Source organism: Chroicocephalus ridibundus, chromosome 4, assembly GCF_963924245.1.
Source record: "Chroicocephalus ridibundus chromosome 4, bChrRid1.1, whole genome shotgun sequence".
NCBI lineage: Eukaryota > Metazoa > Chordata > Aves > Charadriiformes > Laridae > Chroicocephalus > Chroicocephalus ridibundus.
In genome coordinates this window covers 29,612,071-29,640,004 of record NC_086287.1, presented here as the reverse complement: position 1 = coordinate 29,640,004, position 27,934 = coordinate 29,612,071, and the positions used below count along the sequence as shown (strand labels likewise).

General features: G+C 52.9%; 2 protein-coding genes across 13 annotated transcripts; one reads left to right on the top strand and one right to left on the bottom strand.

Moving 5' to 3' along the window:
• LOC134514328 (acetyl-coenzyme A synthetase 2-like, mitochondrial) lies at positions 1–11,979 on the top strand. The gene is made up of 14 exons (XM_063332047.1): positions 1–514; positions 1,934–2,030; positions 3,266–3,465; positions 3,944–4,119; positions 5,010–5,162; positions 7,166–7,313; positions 7,719–7,856; positions 8,062–8,154; positions 8,553–8,665; positions 9,157–9,283; positions 9,963–10,090; positions 10,647–10,710; positions 11,069–11,190; positions 11,279–11,979. The coding sequence occupies exons 1-14, from the start codon at positions 199–201 to the stop codon at positions 11,453–11,455; spliced, it is 2,052 nt and encodes a 683-aa protein (XP_063188117.1). The 5' UTR covers positions 1–198; the 3' UTR covers positions 11,456–11,979.
• Positions 11,936–27,934, bottom strand: ABCD4 (ATP binding cassette subfamily D member 4). 12 transcript variants are annotated; one of them, XM_063332050.1, is made up of 19 exons: positions 27,843–27,934; positions 27,463–27,587; positions 27,204–27,331; positions 26,836–26,975; positions 23,512–23,628; positions 23,126–23,251; positions 22,216–22,266; positions 19,550–19,644; positions 18,438–18,559; positions 17,466–17,557; positions 17,212–17,301; positions 16,735–16,943; positions 16,343–16,434; positions 16,095–16,131; positions 14,849–14,898; positions 14,512–14,564; positions 14,075–14,151; positions 12,786–12,901; positions 11,936–12,618 (listed from the first exon to the last, which is right to left on the bottom strand). In XM_063332050.1, the coding sequence occupies exons 1-19, from the start codon at positions 27,857–27,859 to the stop codon at positions 12,472–12,474; spliced, it is 1,884 nt and encodes a 627-aa protein (XP_063188120.1). In that variant the 5' UTR covers positions 27,860–27,934; the 3' UTR covers positions 11,936–12,471. The 12 variants fall into 12 exon arrangements, 11 of the variants coding, with proteins under 11 accessions (XP_063188120.1, XP_063188121.1, XP_063188118.1 ...); XM_063332051.1 differs by having other exon boundaries at positions 27,744–27,856; XM_063332048.1 differs by having other exon boundaries at positions 27,716–27,847.

Genomic DNA, 27,934 nt, shown 5'->3' with positions numbered 1-27,934 from the left:
CTCTGGGAGAGAAGAGGAGAGGAGCGAGGTGGGGGAGAAGGGGCACCCTGGCTCCCTGTTTAGGGGAGTTTTGTGCCTGGTCCACCCAGGGTGATATAGCCCCAGCTCTCACAGGGGGACTTCTTCCCTGGACTGGGTGTCCAGGCTCCAGGCAGGCTCCAGGCACCCATCTCCTTGGTGAGAAGCAGCTGCCTCAAGATGATGGCCAGGCTGCTGGCCAGGGCTTGCTGCCCTAAAGCTCTTCCTCAGGCTCCCAGATGCTTCCCTGGGTCAGTGGCTGCCCGAGCCTGGAGCCATGGGCCCCTCACCGCCTACATGCCTGAAGCTGTCGCCTTCCCTGGACCCAAGGACCACCAGGGCTTGTACAAGATGTCGGTGGAGCAGGGGGATGCCTTCTGGGGAGCGCTAGGGAGGAGCCGGCTCACCTGGATCACACCCTTCCACTCTGTCCAGGACTGCGACCTGCGCCAGGGCAAGGTCTCCTGGTTCTTAGGTGGGCAGCTGAACGTGGCAGGTAAGGAAAGGAGTGAGATTGACATGGGAACCCACCAAGTGCCTGGGGGTGCCTCTCTGTGAAGGGCTTCAGCCCCGGGAGCAGATTGGAGGAGCACAGAGTTAAAGGGCTGGAGCGAGGGGGTTCCCCGAAAGGTCCAGTTAGTCCTGCAGTGGCTGTAATGTAAGGATGTGGCTGGTCCTAAGGGAGCAACTGGGTCTTGCTGGAGGGGCTGCAGCTCGTTCAGGATGTGCTGTGATCCGGGCTGCTCTCCCTCAGCCTCCGTGGATCCCATAGCAGCACAGCAGCTCCATTCTGCAGGACCACAGAAAACAGCACTGAACCTCATGTGTTCAGCAGGCAGCATTGCACTAGGTCATCCCTGCCCAGTAAAGGCAGTAAGTATCTACAGAAAGCAAAATACGAGAGCAATGAGCAGTACTGGAAGTCCCCACAGCTGTGGGAGGTTCTCTTTCTGTGGGCTGGGGCTACTGTCTTAGCGGGGCTACCAGGGGAAGACATAGGGGCTAGTGACACTGTGTTCTGCTTGCTGCACTGTTAGTCCCAGTGTTCAAATTGTGAGACAAACCTCTCAGAAATCAAGTCTTATGTAGTCCATTTGGGCAGGACAGCGGGAGCTATTTGCCTTTGGGATTTGAGATCTCACTCTTCCCTGTTTGGTGTTTGGTTTTTTTTTTTTTTCTCCTGGAAAACTAGAAATGGTCAGGAGAAAAAGGCATTTTAGTATGCAAAGTGGGGCTGCTGCATCATTCTATGACTTCAGTAGCAGGTTTAAGGAAAACACAGTGTGGAACAAGGCTTCTGAGGAAACTGCAGCTGCCAGCAAAAGGGGAAACTTTTCTCAGGAGAATTACAGTCAGAGCCTCAGCCTGCCACATCCCTGGAAAGCCAGGGGCTGCGCACTCCTGGCCCTGGCTCTCTTCTATCTTGGACAAATGCACCCTGCAGCCTTCCTGCGCAGAACTTCACTTTGTCCTAGATTTGTTATTTAGGAGAACCACCACTACAAAACTGCCCCAATCCAACCCAGAGGCAGCTGCAAAGCAGTGCTGGGTGAAGTGATGGCTGAGTTAATGTTTGCCAGGTCCACAGAGGGCCCCAATGCCCTCCAAATGTGACCTCCAAAGGGACTTCAGGCAGTTTCTGCTCTGGACTGTGTTAGGTTGCAATTAAGGGGGAAGCTGATAGTGGGGACTGGTAGATATTGGAGTGGTGAGAAGTGTAATGGCTTGGGAAGGTGCTGGTGGTCTGCTGCTAGTATCTGCAAAGGTTGTTTCAGTGTCTGCACAAGGTTAATGCTGGGAAGGCTCACACACAGCCCTGACTCTGATCTGAAAATGGGACTACCAGTGCTGGCTTTATGAGAGACAAGAGGTACTGAGTGTTTCTCTGGCAATGAGACTGGGTCGTTTTTTCCAGTGAATTGTCTGGACCGACATGTCCATGTAGCCCCAGACAAAGTGGCCTTAATCTGGGAGAAGGATGAACCAGGAGAGGAGGTGCGGGTCACATACAGGTCAGTACTTACATCTGAGCATATGAGAGACACATTGCAGGGTGCATGAACACTGCACAGGGAAGATCTGCTGATGTGCGTCATGTGAGGGGATGCACCATCCCTTGACAAGGATAGATCAACAGTATGGTGGCTGCTGACTTGCTTGTGCTGATCTGAGACTTCAGCCTGACTCCTGATTAAGCCTCTGGGCCCCGAGGGGTCCCTACCCAGCTGGGGAGGCAGATTTAAGCCCCTCATGACAGCACTGCAATGCTTGTAGGTAAGACCACATGGGAAGGTCACATGCGTGCCTTCCCAGCAAGGTTCCTGGTGTCTAAACTTGCAGGTAAATGGTCTGCAAGAGAAGCCAGATTCACAGCTGCATGGGTGTTGGGAAGTTCCGTGCTCATCTGCACATCAGCAACACTGCTGGGTTTGACTCTCTGGGGGGACTGCCTGTCCAGCCCTACTAGGCTGGTCTGGGCTGCCCCACCTTCCAGCTCCATTTGTCATCTCTTTGAGTCTCTGACGCAGAGTCACTTAAATCCCTCTGCACACAGAACTCAGTCCTCTCTGGCTCCAGACCTCACGCGACAAACATGACCATTCACCCCTGCCAATCTCCCTGCATGGACAGCCCTTCCATGAAATGAGTCACTGACAGCAACGCCGTATTTTCTGGGAGGGAAAATTCTCAGGAGAGGCATCATTTTGCTCACCGTTTTCCTGTGGTGGTTGTTCTCGCTGGTGGGCACAAGCTCTGGAGGACTTGACCTTCCCAGCTTTAGCTAAACATGAAGCCCTGTTTTCATGGGGGAAGATATCTAACTTCTCATGCGTAGCCTCCAGCATTGCAGGGTAGAGTATGTTGCTCATGAGAAATGTGCAGGTTGTCATTGGAAAGTCAGCTGAGGTGATGCGGGCTTGCTGAGCCACAGGAATTGCCAGTGGCCATTGCTGGCCCCATTTCTTGTTCCTTACGTCGGCCAGTGAGAGTGTCAGGCTCTGCACAGAGGCCATTCTGATTTATTTCTTTTCCATAAATAACAGCCCATGTTAGTGACTGTCTTCTCCTTTCCTTCCCACTGGCATTTTACAGCTGTCCCATGGACTTCCAGCACGGGGGCTTAGGAATGTAAGCTGCGTACCCGTGACTCTGAGCGCCGCCCCCCCCCGCCCCCCCCCCCCATCTCTATGCATGTGGATAAGATCTGCAATAAAGTCTCTAACTGTGCCATTGTTTCTTTGGGCAGGGAACTGCTGGAGCTGACGTGCCGCCTGGGAAACACCTTGAAACGGCAAGGGGTGAAACGGGGTGACAGGGTGACAATCTACATGCCCCCGTGCCCGCTGGCGGTGGCTAGCATGCTGGCCTGTGCCCGCATCGGGGCTGTGCACGCCGTGGTGTTTGCCGGGTTCAGTGCAGAGTCCTTAGCAGATAGGATCCGAGATGGTAAGAGCCAGTGGGTAACAGGCACGTGTCCAGTGTTTCCCTCTAGGCACAGTGCTGAGCTTATTGGTTTGGCAGCTGGGGGGGCCCAGGATTGTGTTGATGGCAAAGCTTTTCTGAGTCAGGCTCCCTGGGAGAACAGAGGGTGTCATGCCATGATATATACCCATGGAGCAGGGATTAGCACCCCAGGATATGGCATGGGCTCACTAAATATCTTTCAGCCCATGGTATGGTCTGGTTCTCTCCTTCATCTAAGGGACTGAAGGGCTGAGGTACAGCGTCTCCTCTGAGGGGATGCAACACAGGCAGGAATGAATGGGAAACAAAGATGCAAAGCTGCTGGTTTTGTTAAACAGTGGACAGGCGTAACAGGGGCTAGGAGACAGAGGGAGAAGTGCACGGTCATGGTAGAGCCAGACTGCTGTGTGACTGATGGAGAGGGACAGAGCTGCTTATGCGACTCTTTTGCATTCTGCAGCCCAGTCGGAGACAGTGATCACAGTGAACCAGGGGCTGAGAGGTGGCAAGGTTATTGAGCTGAAGAAGACAGTGGACCAAGCTGTGAAGCAGTGCCCAGGAGTGAAACGGGTTCTGGTTTCCATGAGGACTGACAGCAAGGTTCCCATGACAGCCCTGGATGTGCCGCTGGAAGAGGTGAGAGGCTGCCCAGCACTACTGCCACTTCCCCTGCGCAATGTGTCCACTCTGGGAGCAGGGACCGGGGTGGAGAGAGGATCCTGGCTGGCCATGACAGTTTTGCTGATGTTGAAACAATGTGGGGACATTGTCCTGCAGCAGCAGTGGCAGCTGGAGCTGCATACAAGTTAAGGAGAGTCCCAGGAGCCATCAGGAGGCGTAAGTGGTGGCTCTTCCCATAGCACCATCCCTGTACTGTCAGGGTAGGCAGCACAAATCAGGGCTTATAGCAGGGTGGACCAGGGACTAGAAACACCACAGACACAGGCTGACACGCTGTCAGTGCAGCCCTGGACTGCCACTGCACTGTCACATACTGCTTTGCTGGCAGGCCTGGCGCCCTCTGTGAGCGCTGCTGGCAGCTGGTATCCAAGGAAGTAGGCAGTGAGGTTGCTCGTGTGCCTGTTATTTGTGGCACGCAGGATGGCCAGGCTGCCAGCATGCAGCAGTGTTTTTGAAGAGGTGAGCGCCTGTCATGCATTTCTGTTAGCTCCCCGGAGCTGCACAGAGGTCTCCTTGCCTCTGCTCATCCCATCTGCAAGCAATTAGTGCTAGAAAGGCTTCCTGGAAGACTTCTGTGCTGGTCAGAGCAGCAGCAGCGTAAAAATAGCTGCCTCTTACTCAGCAGGTCTGCTCTGGCTGAGGAGAAGGTTCGCCAGCTCAGCAAGGCAAAAGAGAGTTCAGGCTGGCGAGCAAGGGGAGCGGAGGTGCAGAGGCGGGGAGGGTGGTATGGGGGGAGCAGGGTGGTGCAGGTGCTCAGAGGGAGGAGAGGTGTGCGAGCGGGTGTAAGGACAACACAGGGAATCCTGTGAGACCCCAAGAGACAACTGCTGTGCTCTCTCCTGCAGGAGATGATGAAGGAGGACGCATGCTGTGAGCCTGCTGCCATGGACAGTGAAGACATGTTGTTCCTTCTCTACACATCAGGCAGTACCGGCAAACCCAAGGGCCTGGTTCATTCCCAAGCTGGTTACTTGCTGTTTGCTGCTCTCACACACAAGGTAATAGATCCCAGCCACAGAGTGCTCATGAGCCAGCAGTTCATAGGCAATGCAGGGAATAGATGTGCTGTTCTGCTGCACCATGAGCTCATCTTTATCCAGAGCCAGGTCTCTGGAAAGCCCTCCTAGGGCATCAGCCCAGTAGAGCACATCGACAAACAGGTAGTGGGGAAGAGCAACACATACTCCAGAGCAGGGTCTCCCAAACACATACTACTCTGAGCTACCTTGGCTTTCTCAGCCTTGCAAGGGTAATTTTACATTACTGGGTGAAGAGGAAGAAGGCAATTTGCTCCTAAAACCTCTAGCTTGCTTTCCCTAAGTGTATCTACCCCAACTCAGGTGGGATGCCGAAGGCAGTATTTGTGGGATGGCCACATTTGAGGATATATGTAAAAGCTGGTGAGTGCCCTCAAGATAAAGGGTCTACACCTGAAGAGTGTGGGAGGAAAGCCTTTAAGCCCTAGCACGCCCAAAGCAAACTCTAACAGAGCTGGATAAAAGGGCACTGAGCACAGCATGGAGCTGCACTTAACTGCAGAAATTTTTTGAGGGACATTTCCAAAGACGTTATATGGAGTCCTCTGGAATAAGGAGTTCCTCTCTGAACAGTCCCTTAGCTTTGGGTCTGCATCTCTCCCTGTCCGTGACTGAAGTTCCAGTAGTGCCTCAGACCATGCATCCTATGAGACAGCAAGCTCAGGGCTGGCTGGATCTTCTCTGTCAGCTGTGAGTGCTGGAGGCCATACCTCCTGGGGTGTGTGCAGGGGGTGTGTGGAAGTTCTTGGTTTTCCTGTGGGCTAAGCTGTCCGCAAAGCTGTGCCCAGCTTGATATGTGACCCTCTTGGTTTGCGAGCCAGGGCTGCCATCCCAGAATGGCAATGCAGGGAGCGAGCAGCATGTGGCCATATTAGCACCCAGGAGCACTGGAAACTGCGACACAGGGCTAGCACACTCGCATCTCTCAGTGGGTTGGGGAAGACTGCTGCTACCATAATTCACTGCTTGGTTAAAAAGAGACGGAGCAAGCAGGGGAAGTTTCCATTACGAGCGCCCTGGAGCACTTGAGGCCCCGGAGTCCCCCTCTGGCAGCCTGCAGGCAAGGAGATACAGGAAGAGACAGGAAGGTCCAAAACAGCAAATGCTAGAGCAGAAGGTGAGAAGTGATAAGCTAGTGGGAGACCAGCCCCTAGTGAGCTTTACTGGTGCTAAGGAAATGAAGGACAGTGCCTGAGGAAGCTGGATGTGTTGCTGCCAGCCTGACGGTGCTCAGTTTGGCCCTGCACAGGGCAGGCATTTTTCCCTCATACTCCAGCCTTGCAGCCAAGGGCCTCCTGAGGAAGAAACGGGGCAGTGGGAAGAAAAGCTTGTTCTGCTTCTACCTGCCTGCAGGCACAGGGCTGCGCTCATCCAGCTGAGGCAGAGAGGTGTAAGCTGGGGTGACTCTGGGTGAAGGCATCTCATGGTCTCTCTGCTTGAGTGCTCCCTCAGTGCTCCTACGCGGGGCTTCTTGCTGAGCTCAGGGTTTTTTCTGAGTGTTTACTGTGCGCTTGGAGCACAACAGTGCCTGGGGGTGGCTCATGGAGTCCTCCACCTCATTGCCCTGGCCTACAACTCCTCTCCTTCCATGTGGTAGGTGTGGAGGGACCACCCTCACCTTGAAAGGTCTCCTCTTTTGATGCTACAGGATTCTTCTGTCAGCGGGCAGAAGGAAGGAAAGTCTGTAGCACAGCAAATTTGGCTGTGCTTTTTTTTTTTTTTCTTTTTAAAGTGTCTCTCTCCTCCAGCACCTTTATAAAGCACCTGACATTTTATTATTTTTTTTTTCTGACAATATTTTAAAAAACTCTCTGCAGGAACAAGGTGTCCTTGCAGAGGTGGTGGGAAGGCGGAAGGATGCAATAACTTTAGGGGTGAGAGAGGGTACACTGCTCCCGGTTGTCCCCTTTGCTGGGAGGGCAGGCCCAGGCTGTACCTCTCACTGCCTCTCCTGTCTTGTGCAGTACGTGTTCGACTACCAGGACAGGGACATCTTCGGCTGCGTGGCAGACATCGGCTGGATCACGGGGCACACCTATGTGGTCTACGGCCCCCTCTGCAATGGCGGCACCACAGTCCTTTTTGAGAGCACTCCCATCCATCCTAACCCTGGTGAGTGAGAAGGTGTCTCAGGGGAGCAGGGATATGCCACAGCCACCCTGAAAGGCACACGGCAGGCAGGGAGCTGGCGGCTTGATGCTAGAACACGGGCAGCAGTGGTTCTGCTGCTGCAGGAGCAGACTGCAGGCTGTGGCCAGAGCAGAGTCTTTCCCTCTGGTTAGGAAGCCACTGCTGCTTCTCCAAGGGTAAAGCTGTTTCTCCCTGTCACTCCCGTCACCAGAGAGCTAGGTGACATGGAGGAAAAGGGGACACTGCTGCTCCTGGACTGCTTTAGTCCTTCTCAGGATGGTGTTAGCTCGGCTGAGGGGCCACAGCCCTTGCTCTCACCTCCTCTCCGTCTTGGTCTCAGGCTGGGAAAACCTGTGTAGATGGTTACTGGCCCTGTTTCCATTCCAGGCCGCTACTGGGAAACAGTGGAGAGGTTAAAAATTAACCAGTTCTATGGAGCACCCACGGCCATCCGCCTGCTCCTGAGATACGGCGATGAGTGGGTGAAGAAGTATGACCGCTCTTCTCTCAAAGTGCTCGGCTCAGGTAACTGCTGGTGGCATGAGCTGGCTGGAGCAGTAAATCCTTGGGCATTAGGTTGTGCCTCTTCCCATGAATTCCAAGAGCAGCAGCACGTGGGAGTGGAAAGAGGGGAGACTGCGCTATTTGGGGGTGGCTTGGGAGCAGGCCGTGGGAAACTAGGTCTTTGACCTAATCTTTCAGCACTGTCCTCCTGTCTCTCCCCTTGCAGTGGGGGAACCCATCAACAAGGAGGCGTGGGAGTGGTACTTCCGTGTGGTCGGCGAGACACGGTGCCCAATAGTGGACACATGGTGGCAAACGGGTGAGATGCATACAAGCCCTCGTTCAAGCTTCTGCTCTCCAAGCTTTAGGACTGACCTGCTGCTTTGTTGGCCAAGGAGGAACAGTTGTTAGTGACACTCCATATGAGCAATGCCATAAGGGGCCACAGGCACCAAAATGTTAGAGAGAAATGGCTTTTAAAGCTAACCCAGAGAAACACAGGGGAATTGACGGTAGGGATCAGATCTCTGCTGAACTACATGAACTAAATGATCATCCTTCCTCAAAGAGCCTTCCCCAGCTCTGGCAAACCCAGCCCCAGCCTGTGGTCTAGCAGGGTGCAGTGAGGGCCAGGGCAAAGGCTGTTGGCCAAGCAATGCTACCTGGTTTTCCTCTTGTCCCTGACTTTGATGAACATTACTGTTTCTTTTGCTCCAGAAACAGGAGGCATCTGTATCTCACCCCGTCCTTCTAATCCTGGAGCTGAAATCCTTCCGGGCATGGCTATGAGACCCTTTTTTGGGATCAGCCCTTCCCTCATGGATGACAAGGTACATTTATAACCTGCAGCCCAGGAGCTGGCTCAGCCTGTTTTCCCTCAGCTGCTTGCAGTGTGTACTTGCTGACAGGAGTGGAGATCTGTAAGTGTGTCTTTCCTGCCCACCTCTCCTGGATGGCAACCTTCTTTACTGGAAAAGGACTAACAGTGGAGCTGTTCTTCCAACTAGTGCAGAAGTTGTTTTCTAGCTTGCTCTGTCCTACAAGACAGGCTGTGCTTGGGCTCCCTGGCACATGTCTTTCCAAGGTGAGGTAGCTGGGCAGGGACATCCAGCCTCCCTGAAGGGACCTCACATCCCACCATGGTAGGCAGCTGGTTGCAGACATCTGCTGGGAGAGGCTAAGCCTGTCCCATTGGAGTTGAGGGCACAGGACTTTCCTCATTGCCTTCCCTGACATTTCCATCACACAGCTGATAAATAGGCAGTGACTAAACATCCCAACTACTGTCAGCTATGGTTACTAAAATGTAACTATTTTATAGGGAAATGTCCTTCTGGAAAACAACATTTCTGGAGCCCTTTGCATCTCACAAGCCTGGCCAGGTATGGCACGAACCATTTACAATGACCACAAGAGATTTCTGGAAACCTATCTGACTCCTTATCCAGGTAAGGAAAACACATGGCAGGTCACTGCAGAAGTGTTTGGATCTGTCTGCTGGTTTTCTGCACGAGTGCAGCACTCAGGAGAGCTGGTACTGCTGCTTCATTTTTCCACAGATTCCCCACTGTGCTGAGGCCCTGCATCTCCCTGTAGCCAATACCTCAACCCTGCCCTGGGAATGGGTTTCTCTCACCCTTCTTTCCCATTGGATCACATGTGGGCTTAGGGCAGTGGATTTGCCCTTCTGCCTCCAGTCCCCCTGAGCACAGAGAGGCCTCTTGGTGCATCTCTTGCAAAGCCTGTCAGCTTCTGTCACTCATCCAGAGGCACTGAGCAAGCCCAAAAGTGTGTGTGTCTTGACACGAAGCAAAGGGGAAAAGCAGCAGGACCACAGGCACCTGCACTGGAGCAAAGTGCTCCTGGCTTGTAGCAATGAGGCAGGCCAGCCATTAGCCAGCACACTGCAGAATGAGGGAAGGAGCCTGATGATGGAGCAGGTACCAACAGAGGCAAAAGACTAACAAGGAAGGTAGACACCTTCACCCTGAGCAGTTGAGGACAGAGCACAGTACATGAGACCTGGCGCCAACAGAGAAAAGAAGTGGGCAAGGTGAGAGCGCGGCTGGCGAGCGGCCCACATGCTTACTGCAACAAGTGACCATGCCATGGTTCTGGCCACTGCAGGGTTTTTCTTCACCGGGGATGGCGTGTATCGTACCAGTGAGGGCTACTACCAGCTGACAGGACGACTGGACGACATCATTAACATCAGCGGGCACCGGCTCGGCACTGCAGAGGTGGAGGATGTTGTGGTAAGAGGTGGGAGTGGGAGGTAAAGCCATCTGAGGGGGCAGTGAATGCACACTGGTGCTGCTCAGGGAAGCCTCTTTGAAATACCCAGAAACGTGCTGCTGCTGTAGCAGCAGGGAACAGTGTTGGACCCATGGCCTGCCCGTGGGAACAGCCTCCCACCCTCTCCCCTCCCTCCTCGCTCTCTGCAGCAAGGGAGGGACAAAGCCTGATAAGGTTGACGCTGTGTAAGTGGGTGAATCCCAAAGCAGCAGCCACGCATCTTAAGGAGGAGCATCTGTGGGCCAGTAAAGACTGTGGTTCCTGGTGGAGAAACCTAGAGGCACAGAACAGGGTCTAGAAGGTGCAAGCCTAAAGCAGCTGGGGCAGGGTGAAGACTTGTGTTTGCAGACAGACCTACTGAGGTAAGAAGAAAAAAGGGCAGAGGCCATGTGAGGCCCACCCTTATCTTTCTGCATTACCATGGACTGCAGCAGCCAAACGGGGTGAGGGCAGCTCCCAGGTGGCATCCAGCCTGCCAGAAGCACTGAGCCAAACCCCAGCCCTGTTCTCTTCCAGAATCACCACGTGGCAGTGGCAGAGTCTGCTGTCATCGGCTATCCACATGAGATCAAGGGAGAAGGTAAGATGCCTGTTTTCCTGTCCCTGAAATGTCTCTCCTGGGGCTACTGCACTGCAGTGGGAAGTGTCACTATCACACCAACCCCTGGCAGCAACACTGTGCGCCAACACCATACAACATATTAGTGGGGAATCTCAGCACAACCATCACAATCTACCCGTGAGACAAGCTGGATTTTGCATAAGGCAGCAACAGCAGCAGCACCAGTAGCACCATGGCCAAAAGCACTTACAGCTCAGGCTACAGAGCACCCCCTGAGGCTACCAGCAGAGAGGGACCTCTCCCAACACTAGGTCCAGGCCGGCTCTCAGGAGCATGCTGTGCACAGTGCTCAGTAACCTGGTGGTCCTTCTGCCAGGAGCCTACGCATTTGTTGTGCTGAAGAAGGACAGTGGCTACACACAGGAGACTCTCGCTGCTGAGCTACGGGAGCTTATCTCAAAGAAGATCGCTAAGTACGCAGCTCCAGAATACGTTCAGGTAACATGTGCAGGCTGGTCCAACACCTACCGCAGCAGCCTGGACAACCCCTTTCCTTCAGCCTTAGCTCTGCTCCTCCCTGTCACAGGTCACACAGCGGCTGCCCAAGACACGCTCGGGGAAGATTATGCGTCGGGTGCTAAGGAAAATCGTGGAGGACAAGGCCAGCGAACTTGGGGACTTAACCACCCTGGATGACCATGAAGCTGTGCAGCAGATCATAGAGGGACGCAAGCGCCTGGTAGAGGGGCACAAGAGCTGCTAGCTTGGCTCTGCCAGCAGCCACCTCCTGCTCCTCCACTGCAGGACAGGGGCCATGTCCAGAAATGTCACTAACCAACTAGTGGCCAGTAAGTGCGCAGAGACGATACCTCCACTGCAGTCTCAGAGTGACTTCTCTGCAGCACAGAGACCCTCAAAACCTGTCTCGATGCATCTATGGGAGGCAGGAGAGAGAATGTGACTCATCATAGGCAAAACAATAAGGGGAGGCGAGCTCCGTTTCCTCCCATATAAGGGCCAAAAGCCCGCTTGGGGTTCCTTGTGCCTTGCAGTAGCTGTGGAGGTAGAAGCAGGGCAGGATGCCCAGCTCTGGATAGGTATATTACTCCTACCCCTGCTCTGCTCTTCAGCAATAATCTAGTTCAGGACCACTGCCAATATACAAGCATCTACAAAGCAAACCCCAGTAGGAAAAGATGCAGCAATCTGGTTAACAAACACTGACTCTTCTGCATAAACATAGTTGGAAAACAGGTCCCAGATTTTAATACAAAAATGTTCCTTTGACTTGTAACCCTGTGTCATAAGGGGAGCAGAGACATGCCCCTTCTCTGTGCCAGCATTTTCTTCCCCTTACAGTGCATCCCTTGGCGCCTGCTTGGGAGCACAACCCTCAACAGAGCCACAGGTAGAGAAGTCTGTTCTGCAGGGCTGTGTTTCAAAGAGACAGAGGTCCCAGCAAGGCACAGAGGGCAGAACAGGAGGCTGCATCCTAGCCTCACACCAGTGCATCCTGGACAAGTGGAGGTTCCTCTTGCCATTGCTTCTACAAGCCCCATGAGGCAGTGTGTTCTCTTTGGACACCCTAGCAGCTCAGCCCTTTCCCCCATGAGAGACAGGGAAGCAGGAGAAAGGGGCTGGGAGAAGGACGGCATAGATGTGTCTGCTCCTGGCAGAAGCCCCCAGACTTGGCTCTGTGTCCATCAGCAAAATCCAGGACTGGTCTTGCACTGGATGAATCCCTTGTTGACAGCTGCTGGCTTGGCAGCTCCATGTCTGCTATTCAGAGCTCTCCCATGCGCATGCAGGTTCTGTGGCTGGACAGACAAGGGCTTGTTTTTCAGCATCCTTCCCTGGCTTCATCTTCTCGCATCGAGTGAGCTCCCATCTTCCCTCTCCATGAAGTTTCAAAATCCAGCTGTGGAACTGCAATTTAATAACACAATGACTGAGGGATATCTCTACAATGGCAAGTCCTCCCACAGTGAGGTTCTCCAGCCTCAGTCACTCCCTTCTGCTCACCAGGGACCCTTCTCTACCTCCCCTATCTTGCCACCACCAGGGAGCTGTGGGGTGCTGTCTCCCCATCTCACCTTTTCCAGGCTGGCCCTGTGTCCCACACTGATCAGTGTCATGCCCAGCTGAAGGCACACACGGTACAGTTCATGCTCCACCTCTTCTGTCAAGGCACTTGTGGCTTCATCTAGCACTGAGAGAAAAGTTGTAAGTCCCACAAATCCTCTCATGACCAGCCATCTCCCCCTAGGCAAAAAAGCAACAACCACCAAGAACATTTCACATATTAACTGGAGTTCACCAAGAGCATCTGCAGAAGGCAAGTGAGGAGAAGCCTAAGGACTCTGATTTTCCTCTGGCACAGCTGGTGTCAGTCAACTGGGAAAGCTACCCTTCCTCACAAGCTCTTGAATCCACCCAAACAGCAGCATTCACCTCATTCCTCTTCCTCAACAGCTGCTGGCCACTGCCTCATCACCCCTGTTGTGAAAGCCAAGACATGACCTTCTCAAGGCACGCTGTGTGCCAGAGCTCCAGGCTGCACAGCAGCCTGTGCACCCCTCTGGCACAGACCCCACCTGGAGCATCCAGCACAGCCAGAGGCACCTTCCTGTCAGTTAAGGGTAAATACTACAGATCTGGAGCAGATAAATTTGATTTGGTTTACACCATCTCTACAGCTTTTAATTTGCAATCCACAGGTTCCTTCTGTCCACACAGCACCAAGCTCTGCCGCAGGCTTCAGGGGAAGAGAGGTACTTATGTGTGTCTATGTGCTACCGACACTGGCTCTGTTCAGGGACACCCACCCGGGCCCTCGTGACAAGTCCTCCAACAGCTCCTCCAGCCCCAGCAGTCACTAGCAACCTAGGTGCACAAAGGAATTAGCCCCATCTGCTAATGGGAGCTGCTTCTGTGATCTTTCAGGAACATTTCTCCTTGTTTTCTTTTACTGCATTACAGCTAAATTCCCCACATTGCTTCCACAACCCTAGAAGCTTCAGATATGGCAGCTGACGCTACACTCCTTAGCTAACACGCTTCTTTATGTGACAACTGGTGAGCATGCTGAGAGGGGGCTTCTTCAGGTGCCATTGGACCTGGACCAAGAGCATTAATCACTAGTTCCCCAAGAAAAGAATGTCTTATATACAGCCTCTTGATTCACCACCTTCCACACAGATAATGAAATATTTTCACCCCTGAATCCTCTGCACGCTACGCTGCTAAAGTAACAGCCAAGATGAAGCATGTTCCTAGCAAAGAAGACATTTCATGAGCTGTCTCTGTACCAGCTTCTCTTTACACCAAAGCCCCTGCCTTTTCTTTTTTTTTTTCCCCCCTTTTTTCTTTCACAATCACTCACCTGCATATTTTGGCTGGAGGTAGAAGAGCCGTGCAAATGACAGCCTCTGCATCTCCCCTGGAGACAGGATGTCATACCTGCAACAGGGTTGAGATTCAAAAATCTCCCTCAACAAAAAGAGCTCGTTTGCTGTAGAGCTTATGGTTGCTGATATTGGCGACCCCAGCAAGCAACTTTCCCTGTGTGTTCCCCATGCCCCGCTCCACGCTGGGACTGGTTCTGCGCCCCTGTGCACAGCTGCCTGCAGAGAAGCACGGCTGGTGATTGTTGGCATTGATGCTTGGGGCATGAAGGCTGTGCCCCCGTATGCTGCCCATCTCCCACAGGACACAGCTGGACGCAGCTGTTCATCAGTCCAGCAGCAATGTGCATCTGCTTAGAAGTGTTCCCCACCCAGAGGGATCACCCAAATTCATGCAGATGGTGAGTTCCCTTACCAGTTCCAGTCCACCTGCTTGTCCAGTCCTCCAGCTCTTTCCAGCAAATCAGTCTGCAGAGAGCACAGCAGACCTGTAAACACGGCCCCCAGCCCTGTCAACCCCGAGCCCGGCGCGTAACCACCCCCTTCCTGCTACTCTCTCTTCTCCCTCTTGAGCTGCAGTTGCTCTGTATCCCTCCTCCTCTGCCTGTCCCATGGACAGTCCTGTCCCAGCTGCAGACAATGTCCCTGCGTGTGTCCAGCACACGGTCACGCTGTGCTACCACAAAACCTCATCCCTTCTTCCCTCACTGGCAGCACCAGGAAAGAAGGCAGCAGTACTACCAGGGACTCACCAGCCCGGCCAGCTCCAGGAATCGCACAATTCTCTCATCATCTGCAGACCCTAGGGGAGAAAGCAATAAAACATAAGCTTGTATGCTGATAAACATAAAACATAAAATGCGTGCTGAGACCACAGCTGCAAGGACGAAGTCGGTGGGACAGGAGGGAAGGTTTGGAGATCTCCTGAGGTCCAGTGTAGATGACTTGACCACTTAATTATACCAGGTCATGACCTTTGGCACAGAGAGCTCCCAAAGACTGACCTTCCTTAAAGGTCATGCCTGTGAGCAGCACACCAGGAGGTAGCTGGGCTCCACAGATACACCTGAGAGTTGGCTCAGTTCATGGTCACAGAGAGACACAGCCAGAACACAAGGATCCAGGCTTCAGTTGCCAAGGCCCTGCCCACCAGCTGCTCTCTTATGGCTGACTGCCCACCGCAGGTATTGGAGTCCTGGGAGCAGGACTCGGGTAACAGCCAGCAAAAGGATCTTATGTGGGACGGGAAAAACCTCAGGGTGAACCAGCTCTGGAGCAGAAGATCCACTTGAGCTGGTACAGTCAGCAGCTATGGAAGCTGAGCAGAAGGACTGTGCATTTGCCATGGACTTCCCTGAAGCTGCTGAAGAGCCACAACAGTAGCTGATCGCTGCAGTTAGTCTCTGCAAGACTGTGACTCCCAAGTGTTTGAAAGCAGCACATAACACTGCTTCACTCAGACAGAAACTTAAACCTGGACATCTGCAAGCTGCAGTGGACCACGTGTGGTCTGGCTTAGGAAGAGGGCAGGGGAGAGAAAGGATCCGTGTAGTCTGACCTCAACAGCATGCAAGGCCCTGGGGCATCATTTGAAAAAGAGGAACAGCGGAAGACGGAGGTGTATGGAAAATGAGAGGAAGGAAAACATGGCTTGCCCAAAGACAGGTTGTACCACACAGGTCAGATGTATCGCAACAGCATGGTGCCTCAACATGTATCCTATGTCTAGCACAACGTGCAGAGCATGGCCAGCTTGTGCTCATTGCATCAAGAGAATATGTTCTTATCGAGATAATATGTTCCCTCCCAAAAGGGAGGGGACACAGAGCTAACCTTAACCTACACTAAGGTACATCTTCCAGGGAAAAGCAGAGAGCAAAAAAAGTGAAATAAACGAGTGCTCCTGATGGGGCATGGTATGAGAGAAGCTGCACTGGGTAAGGGACAGGGGGCTGACACTACAGCATTGGCTAATTGCTCTAATGAATTTCCACATACCTGAAACTGGATAGATCTCCTTCAGCGGATAGATCACCTGTTTAACAGAGCAAAAGAAGCCATGTCAGAGGGAGCTGGGCACAGTCTATCAGAGATGCAACGGCAGCAGCATGAACTCAGGCACAAGGGAAGGAGCAGACATAGGCATCCTCCCTCTTGCAGGCCTTTCTGCAGCACACCAGTTCGCAGGGCATGACCACAGCTGGGAGCACAGCTAGGGCCAGAGCTGAGACAGTCCCTGGGCTCACCTGCTCACGCAGGCTTCCATCGGTGAAGAAGGGCCGCTGCGGCAGGAACACCACTCCCCGGGGGCCAAAGCAGGTCAGCATCTTGATGCTCCCTGCACAGAGACACACTCATGCCAAGCTGGCAGTGCCAGCCAGCAACTCCCCACCACCCCCTGTGCAGTCCTGCCCCATGAAGTAGCCAACAAATCACAAAAAAAGTATATTTGCAACACAGGACAAAGCAATGAGAGCCAGAGCAGGTATGTAAGACAGATGGGTGGCTCCTACGCATTAGTGGAACATTCACCATCACAAGGTGGCACTGGCCTCACAACTCCACACTGCCCGCCCCTTCCAAACTCAGGGTAGCCATGGTTGAGAAAGAGAAGGCTGCGGCGTGCCGCAGTCCTTACCCCGTGTGCTTTCCCAGAGTCCCCCAAGGACCCTCAGGAGAGATGTCTTCCCTGTTCCAGTGTTCCCCACAATCATCACGCTGTTTCCTTGTGAGATCCTGAGGCTCAAGTCCTTGATGAGTAGCTTGCCAGAGGATGGCACTGAGAGTGTCACCCGCTCCAGAAGGAAAGCTGTGTCCCTTGGCACTGGGTTCTCCCCAGAACAGCTGCTGGGCCACCACCAAGACAAAGGAGGAGAGATCTGGGGGTAAGTAATCATGCTGAGACTGGCAAAGATCAGGCACCTTAGATGTCCTGTGCTACTGTGACAGCAGCCCTGCCCATCGTGCCCCGCGAATGACAAATCACTGTCAGCACTGCTTGCTCCCGCCAACTGCATGCAACAGGCTGTGACACCAAGGGCCACCTCCATCCCGTGACAACCCCACACTCTGGCACGTAAGCTGCAAGCCAGCCGGTTGCTGAGAGGAGACTCACCTGTCCAAATCCCAGCTGGCTTTGGCTTCTGAGTAGTTATCATTTTTTTTTCTGCCAAGGCTCAGCAAGGTCTCCTGCAATTCACCAATCCTAGATAAACAAGAGGTTGCATGAACGCCAGGGACAACTTCATCAGCCTTCTCACAATATCCAAACTTGTCTGTGCTTGCTCGCAAGCAAGTGTTTCTTATTTATTTCGCACAGACCTGGGCAGAGTCTTGTCCTGCCCTTCCCTTTCCTGTGGAGGAACTCACCTGTGTGTGTAGCCAGCTACATCGCTCACAGTGCTGGAGAGATCTATGAGTTGGCTGAAGCAGCCAATGAGGTAGATGGAAACAAAGGCATTCTGGGGAGAAATCACACGTCAAAACAAGGGTCAGCACTGAGTTGTGGCACTGCCCCTTCCTCTATGACTGCAAGGAGGCAGCCAAGGAGTCTAGACATTTAGATGTGTCAAGCAGTCCCAGCAACACGAAGGAGGGGTGGAAAAGTCACCCAGGGCAGTGGGAGTGAAGGAGATGACAACCACATTTGCATGGAGCAGAGCTTTCCTGCTCCATACAGTAGTTTTTGCCAGGTGGACACATCTCCTGCCACCCAGGGATGGTGTTTGCAGAGTGCGTGCTGGCCAGCCTAGGGCCCAGCACACTCAGTCCATCTAAATTGTGCAGATCCATGCCACCAGCCCTGCCCCAGCACCATACATGGCTCGGAGCAGGGTGTCTCAGCCTGCAGTGCCCATTTAGTTATATTTAGCTCTGCATTCTCTATCACAAGCCAGTTTTGAGTACCTGGGAACAAGTCAAGTCAGGAAGGTGAATGCAAGCCAGCTCAGCCTCACAGGTGGCCAGGGTCACCATGGGCAGCAGCCCAGGGCATAATCCGGACTTGCAGCACTGCATGGACCCAATCCTCACCCACCCTACTGAAAGCCAGAGGCTTTCCTGACCTCCCAGCCTTTTTTTTTTTTTTTTTTTGAGACACGGAGGTCTAAGCTAGGGAACACTTACATAGATGTGCCCTTGACAGCTCTCACCCTGAGGTTAATCATACACCAGCTGGTTCCAAGCTCCCATTTCCACGCCACCATGGTCAGGGACAGGCTAACCTGAAAGTCAGTTGCTGCAGGTTATCCAGCCCCAATGCCACCAGCCTGACACAAAACCTCCACCTTCAGTGACTGATCATCCTCCACAATGGGGTCTGGGAGATCACCCTTAGCTCACCTTGCTAACGAGGGCGCTGAGCTCTGTTGGACTCAAGTCACCGTAGACCCCAGAAAATATGGGAATGGCAATGACCACGTAGCTCAGGATGCTGCCCAGGTAGTCAAAGGTGTTGATCCCAACTGGGCAGAAGCACATTGAGAGAAGACAGTGAGTTAGGGTGGGAACTTCTGTCCCAGCCAGGCTCAAGTGCAGCCCATGAACCCGGTCAGAGGAAGACCCACAGTCTTGCCTCAGCCCTTCACAGTGCACCACAGCAGAAGAACCCCTTTCACAGGACAGCACAAGCACCAGGGTGAAAATACATTTGTCAAGCAAAGAGCACTTCGGGGCAGGCCTCTGAGCAGAGAAACATCATCCAGACACATAGCTCAGGAACCACCATGGCGCAAAAGCCATTTTGCCTACTTGTTTCTACTCTTCAGGGGCCTGGCTGACTCACAAAAAAACAGGAGGGAGGGCAAAAAGGAAGCTCTGGGACAAGACAGCTGTGAAGTCTGTCTTGGAGCACAGGACAGGCACAAAGACTTAAGACCCCAAATTCCCACAGAGACACCTGCGTTCAGGGCTCTCCCTCCCTTACATTACTCAGAAGCTCACTATGCTGGTGAGACGAAGACGAGCTGTCTTGATAGTGGTCATTTAATGCCCAAATCTGGACCCAGTGCCAATGGGAGAAGGGAGATTTTCAGGGGTCAACTATGCTCAAGGGACAGGCTCTATAGGAAAGAAGTTTCCACAGCTCCCAACCACATATACAAAGTCTTCTCCTTCCCCAAAGGTCAAACCCTTCCCTCTCTTCCCAGCCATTGAAAACCTATCCAAAAAAAGCACAGATTCCTGCAGATTTACCTTCTGAGGCTTGTGTTCTCCGACTCTGACCTAGCTGGGTCCTCCACAACCTTGCTCTCTACGAGGCTTTTTCACAACAGGATTCCCACTTAGGACTGCAGGAGGCACCCTTTGTCCACCCTCAGGGCTTCCATGCACTAGCAAGAGGTGGGAGAGGAAAACCCGGCACTGCTGCTCTAGCCGTAAGGTTCCCAAGCCTGTGGGCCACCACAATAGAGCCATCACATGCCCCACTTCACCCCCCCAAACTCCTCACTCACTGTAGAGCCACAGCTCCTTGCCTATCAGCTCTCTCTGGGTCTGCAGCAGGCTCTGCAGCCTCCGGTTCGTGCGCATGTGCTCCACTCGCCCAGCCCTGTAAAATAAGATTGCAACATGCCACAGACATCCCAGAAGCGCCGCAATGAAGTCGAAGCACAGGCTTTAGGACTGAAACTTGGAAAGTGTCTGGCACCTTAGCCTTCAAACAACAAGCTCTCTGTTGAGCGGGAACTGAACAGCCAAGAGCGCCTTCCTGAAGAGCTTCACCAGGAAACAAGCAGCCCTGCAAATCTCTCCCGGAGGATGCTGCTGTTGCATACAGGAGGTGAGGCAAGGCCAGACACTGTCAGGGAGGCCTCAGCCTGGAGCAATGCATACCCAAGGTCGCACACATCTTCCAAGCAGAGCCTGGTTGGAAAAGAGGGATGGCACCGCTACACAGCTGTAGCCAGAAAGGAGAGGGCAGAGGCAAGGTGACAGCAAGCCAATACCACCTGCGCGGCCAGCAGCCCCAGTCTGCCCCTTCCCTTTCCCCACCAAAGAGGAGTGGGACACAGACAAGTCCCAAGCAGTGTAGCCCCCAGCATGGATGAGCCCAGCTCCACAGGCCCCTCCTTTCCCAGGGGTATCTCTGCAGGCATCAGCGGGTCCCCCACCACCCAAGCTAGTGGTGATGCTCCCACGGCCAGGCTGAGCCAGTAGCAAGGAGGCACATCTCGGCTCTAAACCACCACCTTCAGCAAGCGTGGCAGCTCCTTCTGCTCCTTCGCAAGGGCTGGGCTGCCCTCAGGTGGCAAAATGCAGAGAGAGCTTCACATCTTGCTCCAGACTCCCACCTGCTGCAGCAGCTATTGCCCCTGCCACCCAACACACGCTTGTGCCCAGCACACACCCACGCTCCCACCACGGTTCACGCAATGGGGGAGTCACTAGGGCCTGAGCAGATAGGGCCAGGAGCTGCACAAAAAATACAAATTAAGATTTTTCAAGAGTCTCAGCTCTAAAGATTCTCAGTTCTTAGAAAAATACATTTTCTTTCTCAAAAATACCTCCAGTTAGAATTCAATTTGGCATTACTGCCCCACAACGCATCTCAGATAACTACTGAGCTACAATCTTTGCTGCTGAGTATTTGGTAAGGACAAAGCCTTGGACACAAGGAATTAAAGGCGAGGAAGGCACTGGGGACCAGAGATATTATTTCTTTTGCAGATGAGAAGTAAAAAGGTGACAGTGCTCAGGTTTTGTTTCTTCCTTTACCAAAACAATGGTTAGGCAGGTGCAAGAGGACAAGATCTAACAGCTTCTACAAGCTAGAGAAGTCCGACAATCAAAACTAGACACTCACCATGTGCTCTTCCTCTTGCAGGATTCTAGGAACGCAATCTTTTTAAAAATTCCTTTATTTTTAATTAAGATTCATACCATGAAAATGCCTGGGTTTGTGCAATTAAATTAAATTCTAGTTTCCCACCAAGTAAAGCTTTTCTACTAGTGAGCTGTATTGAAGTAAGACACTCTGTCTTCTGGTATAACAACTCACTTTCCATTTTCTACTTAGAATAAAAAACTTCAAAATTGCCTGGAAAAGTACTGCAGCTTAAATAAGGGCACGTAGTTAGAGTACCTTCTCCATTAAGAAAAATTATCATCAACCAGTCCACAAAGAAATAAACTTGCCAACGCAAACCAGGATTGATTTCAGTTATTTAAATCAGAGTTTCATGCCTGTCAATATAACTCTTTATGAAATCGGCGATTTTGAATCAAACCACTTTGGGGACAGCACGACGACACTTGAAATGCTCAGTCATTACAGCATGAAGGAGCCAAATACAGATCACAGGTAGGGACGACCAGAGACAGAACAGTTGCTGCTTGCTTAAATTCCTAGAAGTGGTGTGATTTCACAATGCACAGGGCAAAGGCAGACACACGACAAGAAAGAAGCAATGACCTCCTGCCACCGACCAGGCACCCCAACACAAGCTACAGTAAAATCGTGGCCCTTTTGTGGGTTCCAGCCATTTCTGTGAAGCACCTTAAAGGCTTCAAGCAGCGGCTCAACAGACTTGAGGACATCACTAAGCAGGGAAGTGCTGCTGCACTCCTGACTGTGTGCTCAGCTCTGGAGTAAATGGCACTGAGCAAATTCGGAAAGCAGCAGTACAGCATTGGCAGGGTCAGGGCACAGACTGACCTAGAGGAGCACGCAGAGGGAAAGAGGCCAGGCAACAGCTAACATGCCCAGAGAAGACAGGCAGGTTAGCAGCAGCAGGATGGGGCCAGAAGCAACCTGTAACAAGTCAGCAGGGGAACATCCTGACAAGATGCAATGAGACCTCAAGCAATCTTCCAGGTAAGGACCTGGCAGAACATCAGCAATGGGCTCTAAGCCAGCACCGAATCTGTATCAGGCCTCTGGGGATGTTAGGAGGCAGAGAAAAAAATCGTTGTCTCCATCTGCTGCGGAGTATTTCTGCAGAAGATGTACAGAATGCAAAGGAGAACAGACTGTCAGGGCTGTATGACACTGCAGCAGGATGGAGAGGCCAGAAAGCTCCAGCTACAGCAACAGGACTTGGGACTCCTCTGGGATACATTAATACAACAAGGATGCCCCGAGCTGGGAGGACCTTTACGAGGGCATAAAGAAACTACTAACCTGTAGAAAGCAGCTGGTTCTGCGTTGACACGAATCTGCATGTGCTTGAACCTGGACAACCCAAAAAAACATCATCAGGACTGTGCACAAATGCCCAGTGAATTATGTAGCCAGCATCCTTGCTAGAGGAAACTTGTCTTGCATCTGTCAGAGCACCGACCTGAGGCATCTCTTGACAGAAATACTCAACAGGCTCAAAAAGGCACCACAGACCAAGGCTTAGCACAAGGTGACATCAATTCTGGGACAGCTCAGTGGCGTGTTTGGTATCCCACACTCTGTGCACACCTCCTCAGCCCTTGGGCCTCCTGTTTGCTAGCCCAGGATCTCCACCGTAGAATCCCCACAAGCAACTGCCCTTGTTTGGGCTCCCTGTGCCACACTAGCTTCTGCTGCTGTCCCTGGATGCCCTGAGCCCCAGGGAGAACTGTAAAGGCCCTGTCACACACCCAGCCAACCCTGCAGGGGAAAGGGAGGAGATGAGTTCCAGATTATACGGAAAGACTGTGCTGCTTTGGGCACTTCATGAAGGTGTTGGCGAAACAGTAACCTGATTTCTGTCAGTAGATGCAGTTCACTGAACTGCAGGAAGTTTCATGTGCGGTTTTCTTCTAAACATCTAATGCCCTAGCAGAGGCACCAGCAACAGCAATGACCAGGCAAGCAGCTTGGAGACTGAACATGAGACTGAACCAAGGGCACTGCCTGCCATGACACAGAGCAGCGAAAGGGGTGGTGGGGGCTCAGTACGCAGACTTTGGAGCAGCACTGCACAGGCAAGTTTCTCTGAGTGTGGGGAAAGTCACGGAAAAAAGAAGTAGCTGCCTACATAGCACTGAACATGGACAAAAACGCAGCTTTCACTGGAGCTGCCAAGAGGCAGTGAAAACGCTGCTCTGCTGGGACTCACCTGAAATCCCCTTCCAGTTTTTCCTGCTGCACAAGTTTAGACACAATTGGGCTCATCAATACCTTGTTGACAATTGTCCCAATGATGAAATACCCAAAGATGCTCACCGGGCCTAGCCAGCCTGTGCTACAGAGGAGGAGAGAGAGGTTAGCTGACAATCCAAGCAAAGGATACCCCAGCACCCACAGTCTCAAGCAGTCAGAGCCCTCAACTGTCACCTCTCCCAGCTTTCACAGAGGTTGGGGGCCAGCACTTGCACATCCCAGCACCCACAAGGCAGAATTCCCTTTGGAGTGCAGAGATCAAGGGAGCTGTAACATGAGTGCCAAACTCCAAAAATAAGCATAGAAAAGAGGCATGAAAGCAGGGCCAGGGTGGGTCTTTACCTGTGGAAGCACTGGTATGTGTAGTAGGCCAGTGTGAAGGGCGAGATGACAATCTTGCTGGCCATGGAGCTGAGCTGCCTGCAGAACCTCTCCACATCCTGGCTGATACGCTGGTCCCTGCTCAACACAAAGAGACATTGACACTGTTAAAGCCCAGGAGCAAGAACCAGTACTAACTCCCTAACAGGGCACAAGCCAGACTGTTTCATTGCCTGAACTTTGGACAGGGTGCAGGAGAACAACCGTGCCTGGGAGGGACCTGCACCTGTCCCCCTGTACCCCCATAACTTCTGTTCCCCCATAAAAGAAAATTTCCATGGCACAGCAGGACCCACCCAAGGGCCTTCCTGGCACCCAGGAAGAACAGCTCCTGCTGTTACTTTCACCTTGTTCCTTGTATTAACCCCTTGTTCCACTTTCAACGACATTATCCAACTCTGTGCTAAAGGTCTCTGCATCATTGTCCTTTACTCCTCTCCTGGACCCACCCCTGTACTACCAAAAACTACTGACTCCCTCAGTACTGGTACTCTTCAGTACTGGTGCTGCATCTCAGGCATCAGAGCTACCAGGACTGGCTAGGGCACAAGCCAGGCCTTTGCCAGCTGCTGGATATTTGCAAATGCTTCCATCAACGCCAGTCTTCCACAATAGCTGGTCCCTTCGCTCTGCATGGAATGCCCTCTGGTCCCTTTGCTGCAAGGAAGAAAGTGCTTCCACCCACCCCCATCCCACAAGAGCAGGCAGCAGCGCACCAAGCCTTTTCACCCCATCGGCAGCAGGCACATGGGTGACAGACCCTCAAGTCCCATCCATCCCACTGCTGAGCAGGAGTTGCACTTGGGTTAACTAGAAAGGATTTCAGCATATTTACTCTCTCAGCACCTCCTCTGTTCAGAGCACGTGGATGAGGGCTTCAGTCTGATGTGCTAAGCCCAGGTGGAAAGGCCATGACTGTGAATGCTGGAGTCCAGAATGAAGAGCAAGGCTGGAGTCCAGCTTAGCCATCAGTGCAGGTACAACCAGACTCTCAACTCTTCTGCAGTCTTGGAACAGCAATGGCTTTAATTTCAGGGCAGCTCTCACCCTGACTGACCTTACAGCCATCACTTTCTCCTTTTCCTCAGACTGTAATTGTTCCCATAAAGTTATAATTTAAGTCATGCTATGGACTCATGGCAGGATATTGCTTTTTACGAGCTATTAAGCAACATGTAATGATAACACATAAACATCAGCTCAAATGCCCTTCTAGGAACTGCAAGTGTTTGTATGCCACTCAGAACCCACTCTTCATTCCTTCTGGATGGATGACACCATGCACCTAACACTCAGTTTGGTCTGCACTGCATAATGGGAGATCACTCTGTTGCTCTAGTTCACTCCTAGTACCTGAGGCAGGGAAAAAATTCTCATCAAGGAATCACTAGATAAAGAGATTTTTTGTAGTGACACCAAAAAAAGACACTGAACAATAAGACTGGATGTTTGAGCAGAAGCAAGGTGGTAATGAAAAATACTGCGCAGCAATCCCACACATTCGGTCTGCTAAGGTCAGGAGAGCTGGCTCTATTGCTGCGGAGCAGAGCAACCCAGTTATCTCATGCATTTCACTGCACAATGTGAACACATTCCCTGGTTAAAAATAAACCTGAGCAGGATAGTCATGTGGTGAGGGGGCTCTGTCCTCCCCTTCCCTGTGCCTCCCCCACCCCCTTCCGAAGGGAAAGACAGGCATGCAGGAGCTTCTGGCCGTGGCCCATGTGCTACACTGCCTGGGAAGCACTGCATGCCCTGGTGACAGGCTTGGCTTTTTAACCTCTCCTTGCAACTCCATGCTGCTGCAAAACACTATCGGAAATGTACATTTAATGACGGTGAGAGTAACCCCAACAGCATCTGGAAAGTGCATCCACAACACGAAGCTGTGATTTCTTGTTTGGCAGTAGGGCTGTTTGATCCAAGCTATGCCTCCTCCTTGCTTGCTGCTCCCCCTGTGCACAGCTGGCTGCTCTTACTAGCTGTCTCCTAGCACTGGGCCTGTAGAAGCAGCCAGGGAACAGGTCTGGATGAAAAACAATACAGACAATAACACATCTGAGACACCCAGCACAATTTCACTGTGCAGCCACACAGACCACCATGCTGTGCAACAAAGGGGCAAGGACAGGCAACCAGGAGCACTGGGCAGCAGAAGTACAGAGGTTGCTTCGGTTCCTTGAGGTCACCACTACTACCAACAGTTAGGAGTCCCTGCAAGACAGCCATTCCTCACGGGGACCTCGGGCTTGGTCTCCTCTGGTGCCATCAACATGGGAGATCGCACTAGTGCAGTGACTAGACCAGGGGTGCCCCCTCCAGGGGAGAAGAGCTTGGAGTCTCAAAACAAGTGTATAAAGCCAGACAATTTGGAAAAAGTTAACCCCTGGTTTCTAGTTTTTCAGCAAGTAGTTAATAATAACTTCCTTAAACTCTGGAGGGAAAAAGAAAGGCTTCTACCTCTCATGTGATGTCTAATGTAGGATCTTTAACTCTTCAAAGAGTGTAACTAGAACAGCAGTTTCCTGTGCGCAAGGACAGGCCAGTGTCAGCAGGCAGTTGTGAGGAAGGGAGGCATTCAATCTTTGCTGCACAGCCTGGGTAGATCAGCAGCTCTGCAGTAAGCAGGACAGTGCATGAAGCAAACTGGAAGGGAATCTCCGGGTGGGCTGAGATAAGCAAGGAGGGACTGAATGTTCCTCCTTCTCTCATATTTCAAGTCACCCCTGACATTTCCTTCCTGGGAACAGAAAAGGGAAAATGCAGCTCTCATACAGTGCAAAGCAAAGCCCTTCCTGGATGTGGCTCCCATGAGTTATCTAAACCACTAAAAACCCAACTAAACAAAACTGTGTTCAGCTGGAGACTCCGATGGCTAAAGTTCAAACAGAAAAACAGGAACCATCCTAACGTGCTGCTGCATGAAGGCAAGGAGAGGCAGCGCTCGCTGACTCCAGCCAGGTCCTTTGCAACATCACACTGAGTGTCAAGGGTTGAGTTTGTCAACAGCACGTTTTATAGCAGCACTAGATCCCTGTTCTGCCGGCCTCCATTTTCCTCGCAACAGAAACAGCCTACCCCTAAAACCATCATGACCAGCAGTCATGGGAGCTCCCAGCAACAGGTACCACCTCCCACCCAGGGCAGATGAGGGTATTTGTGCCTAGATGGCAAAAGCTTCTAGGGCTCAAGCCCCTACCCAGAGACACAGAGAAGTTGGAAAAAGGCATGGAGCAGCCCACGAGAAGCCAAGCAAGAGGCCGAGAGAAGCTGCAGGCAGCCTACGGGTTATCGATGTCCTCACGCAGCACGTGCAGGCTGTAGTAGACCTGGCCCTGGAAGTAGCAGCTGTGGAGGTATTCGGTGAGGGATTTTCTCCAGTTCACGTACATCATGTTGCAGATAAACTGGTCGAAGCTTTTTAGCTGGAATGAGGGCAAGGAGACAGACAGGAAGAGATGAGTGAGAAGAACAAGCATTTCCCAAAATGAAACAAAACCTAACAGTTTGTACCAGCGATCCGTCCCACACGTAACTATCTAACAGGGCAAGGGCAGATCTAGACCCTTTGTCACCAGGATCACGCCAGGAGCCATGGGCAGCCTTCCCCTCCTCTCCCAAGACATGGAAGCCTGTGGCTGTGTCCTCCTTACCGTGGAATTCACTACGATGAGAGTCAGGGCCACGGCAGTCAGTGTTTTGAACCCGGAGAAGTCCTTGTTCCCCAGCACCTCGTAGTACTGGCTGGGGATGACACCGACCTGGTAGATAACCAGCTGCTCTGGAGGAAAGAGGCAACCACGGGAAGGAAATGAAGGACAGCGGTGGCACGGCAAAGGGGGGGGGGGGGGAAACGGGGAGCAGAGGAGGGGATGCAGCCCCCCCACCTCCTCCCCACCACCCCAGGCTCACCCAGCAAGGCGACGCAGAGCAGCGTCAGGAACATCAGGGCGGCCGGGGAGGGCCAGCCGGGGAAGAGGACGGCCTGCAGCCGCAGGAAGCGCCGCAGGAACAGCCCGTCCAGCCGCGGCCCAGGCCTGCAACGGAGGGAGACGCGGGGGCCGGCGGTGAGCCCTCGGGGGTGCCCACATCCCCGCCGGGACCCCGGCCGCGGGGGTGCTCCCGAGCCCGCCCCTCACGCACCCCCGGCCCGCCCCCTCCTCACCGGCCGCCGGCCCCACCGCCCCTCGCACCGGCGCTGCCTCCCGCCATCAGCTCACGACCGATCCTCGCCCGGGCGAGGTCCCGTCCCGTCCCGCCCCGTCGGTCGCTACGGCATGAATATTCATCACCTCTCCTCGCCCTGCATCAGCCCCGCCGCCCGCCCGCCGCCGCCGCTTCCGGGTGCGGCGTCACCATAGAGATCCCGCCCGCCAGCGCCGCC

Excerpts from the sequence above, each read along its gene's own strand:
- LOC134514328 (XM_063332047.1), top strand. The coding sequence starts at position 199 with ATGATGGCCAGGCTGCTGGCCAGGGCTTGCTGCCCTAAAGCTCTTCCT. Across the intron at positions 515-1,933 it reads TGGGCAGCTGAACGTGGCAG|TGAATTGTCTGGACCGACAT; the intron begins GTAAGGAAAGGA and ends CGTTTTTTCCAG. Across the intron at positions 7,314-7,718 it reads TCCCATCCATCCTAACCCTG|GCCGCTACTGGGAAACAGTG; the intron begins GTGAGTGAGAAG and ends TTTCCATTCCAG.
- ABCD4 (XM_063332048.1), bottom strand. The coding sequence starts at position 27,762 with ATGGCGGGAGGCAGCGCCGGTGCGAGGGGCGGTGGGGCCGGCGGCCG. Across the intron at positions 17,558-18,437 it reads TCAGCGCCCTCGTTAGCAAG|AATGCCTTTGTTTCCATCTA; the intron begins GTGAGCTAAGGG and ends ATTTCTCCCCAG. Across the intron at positions 14,152-14,511 it reads AAGCAGGTGGACTGGAACTG|GTATGACATCCTGTCTCCAG; the intron begins GTAAGGGAACTC and ends ACCCTGTTGCAG.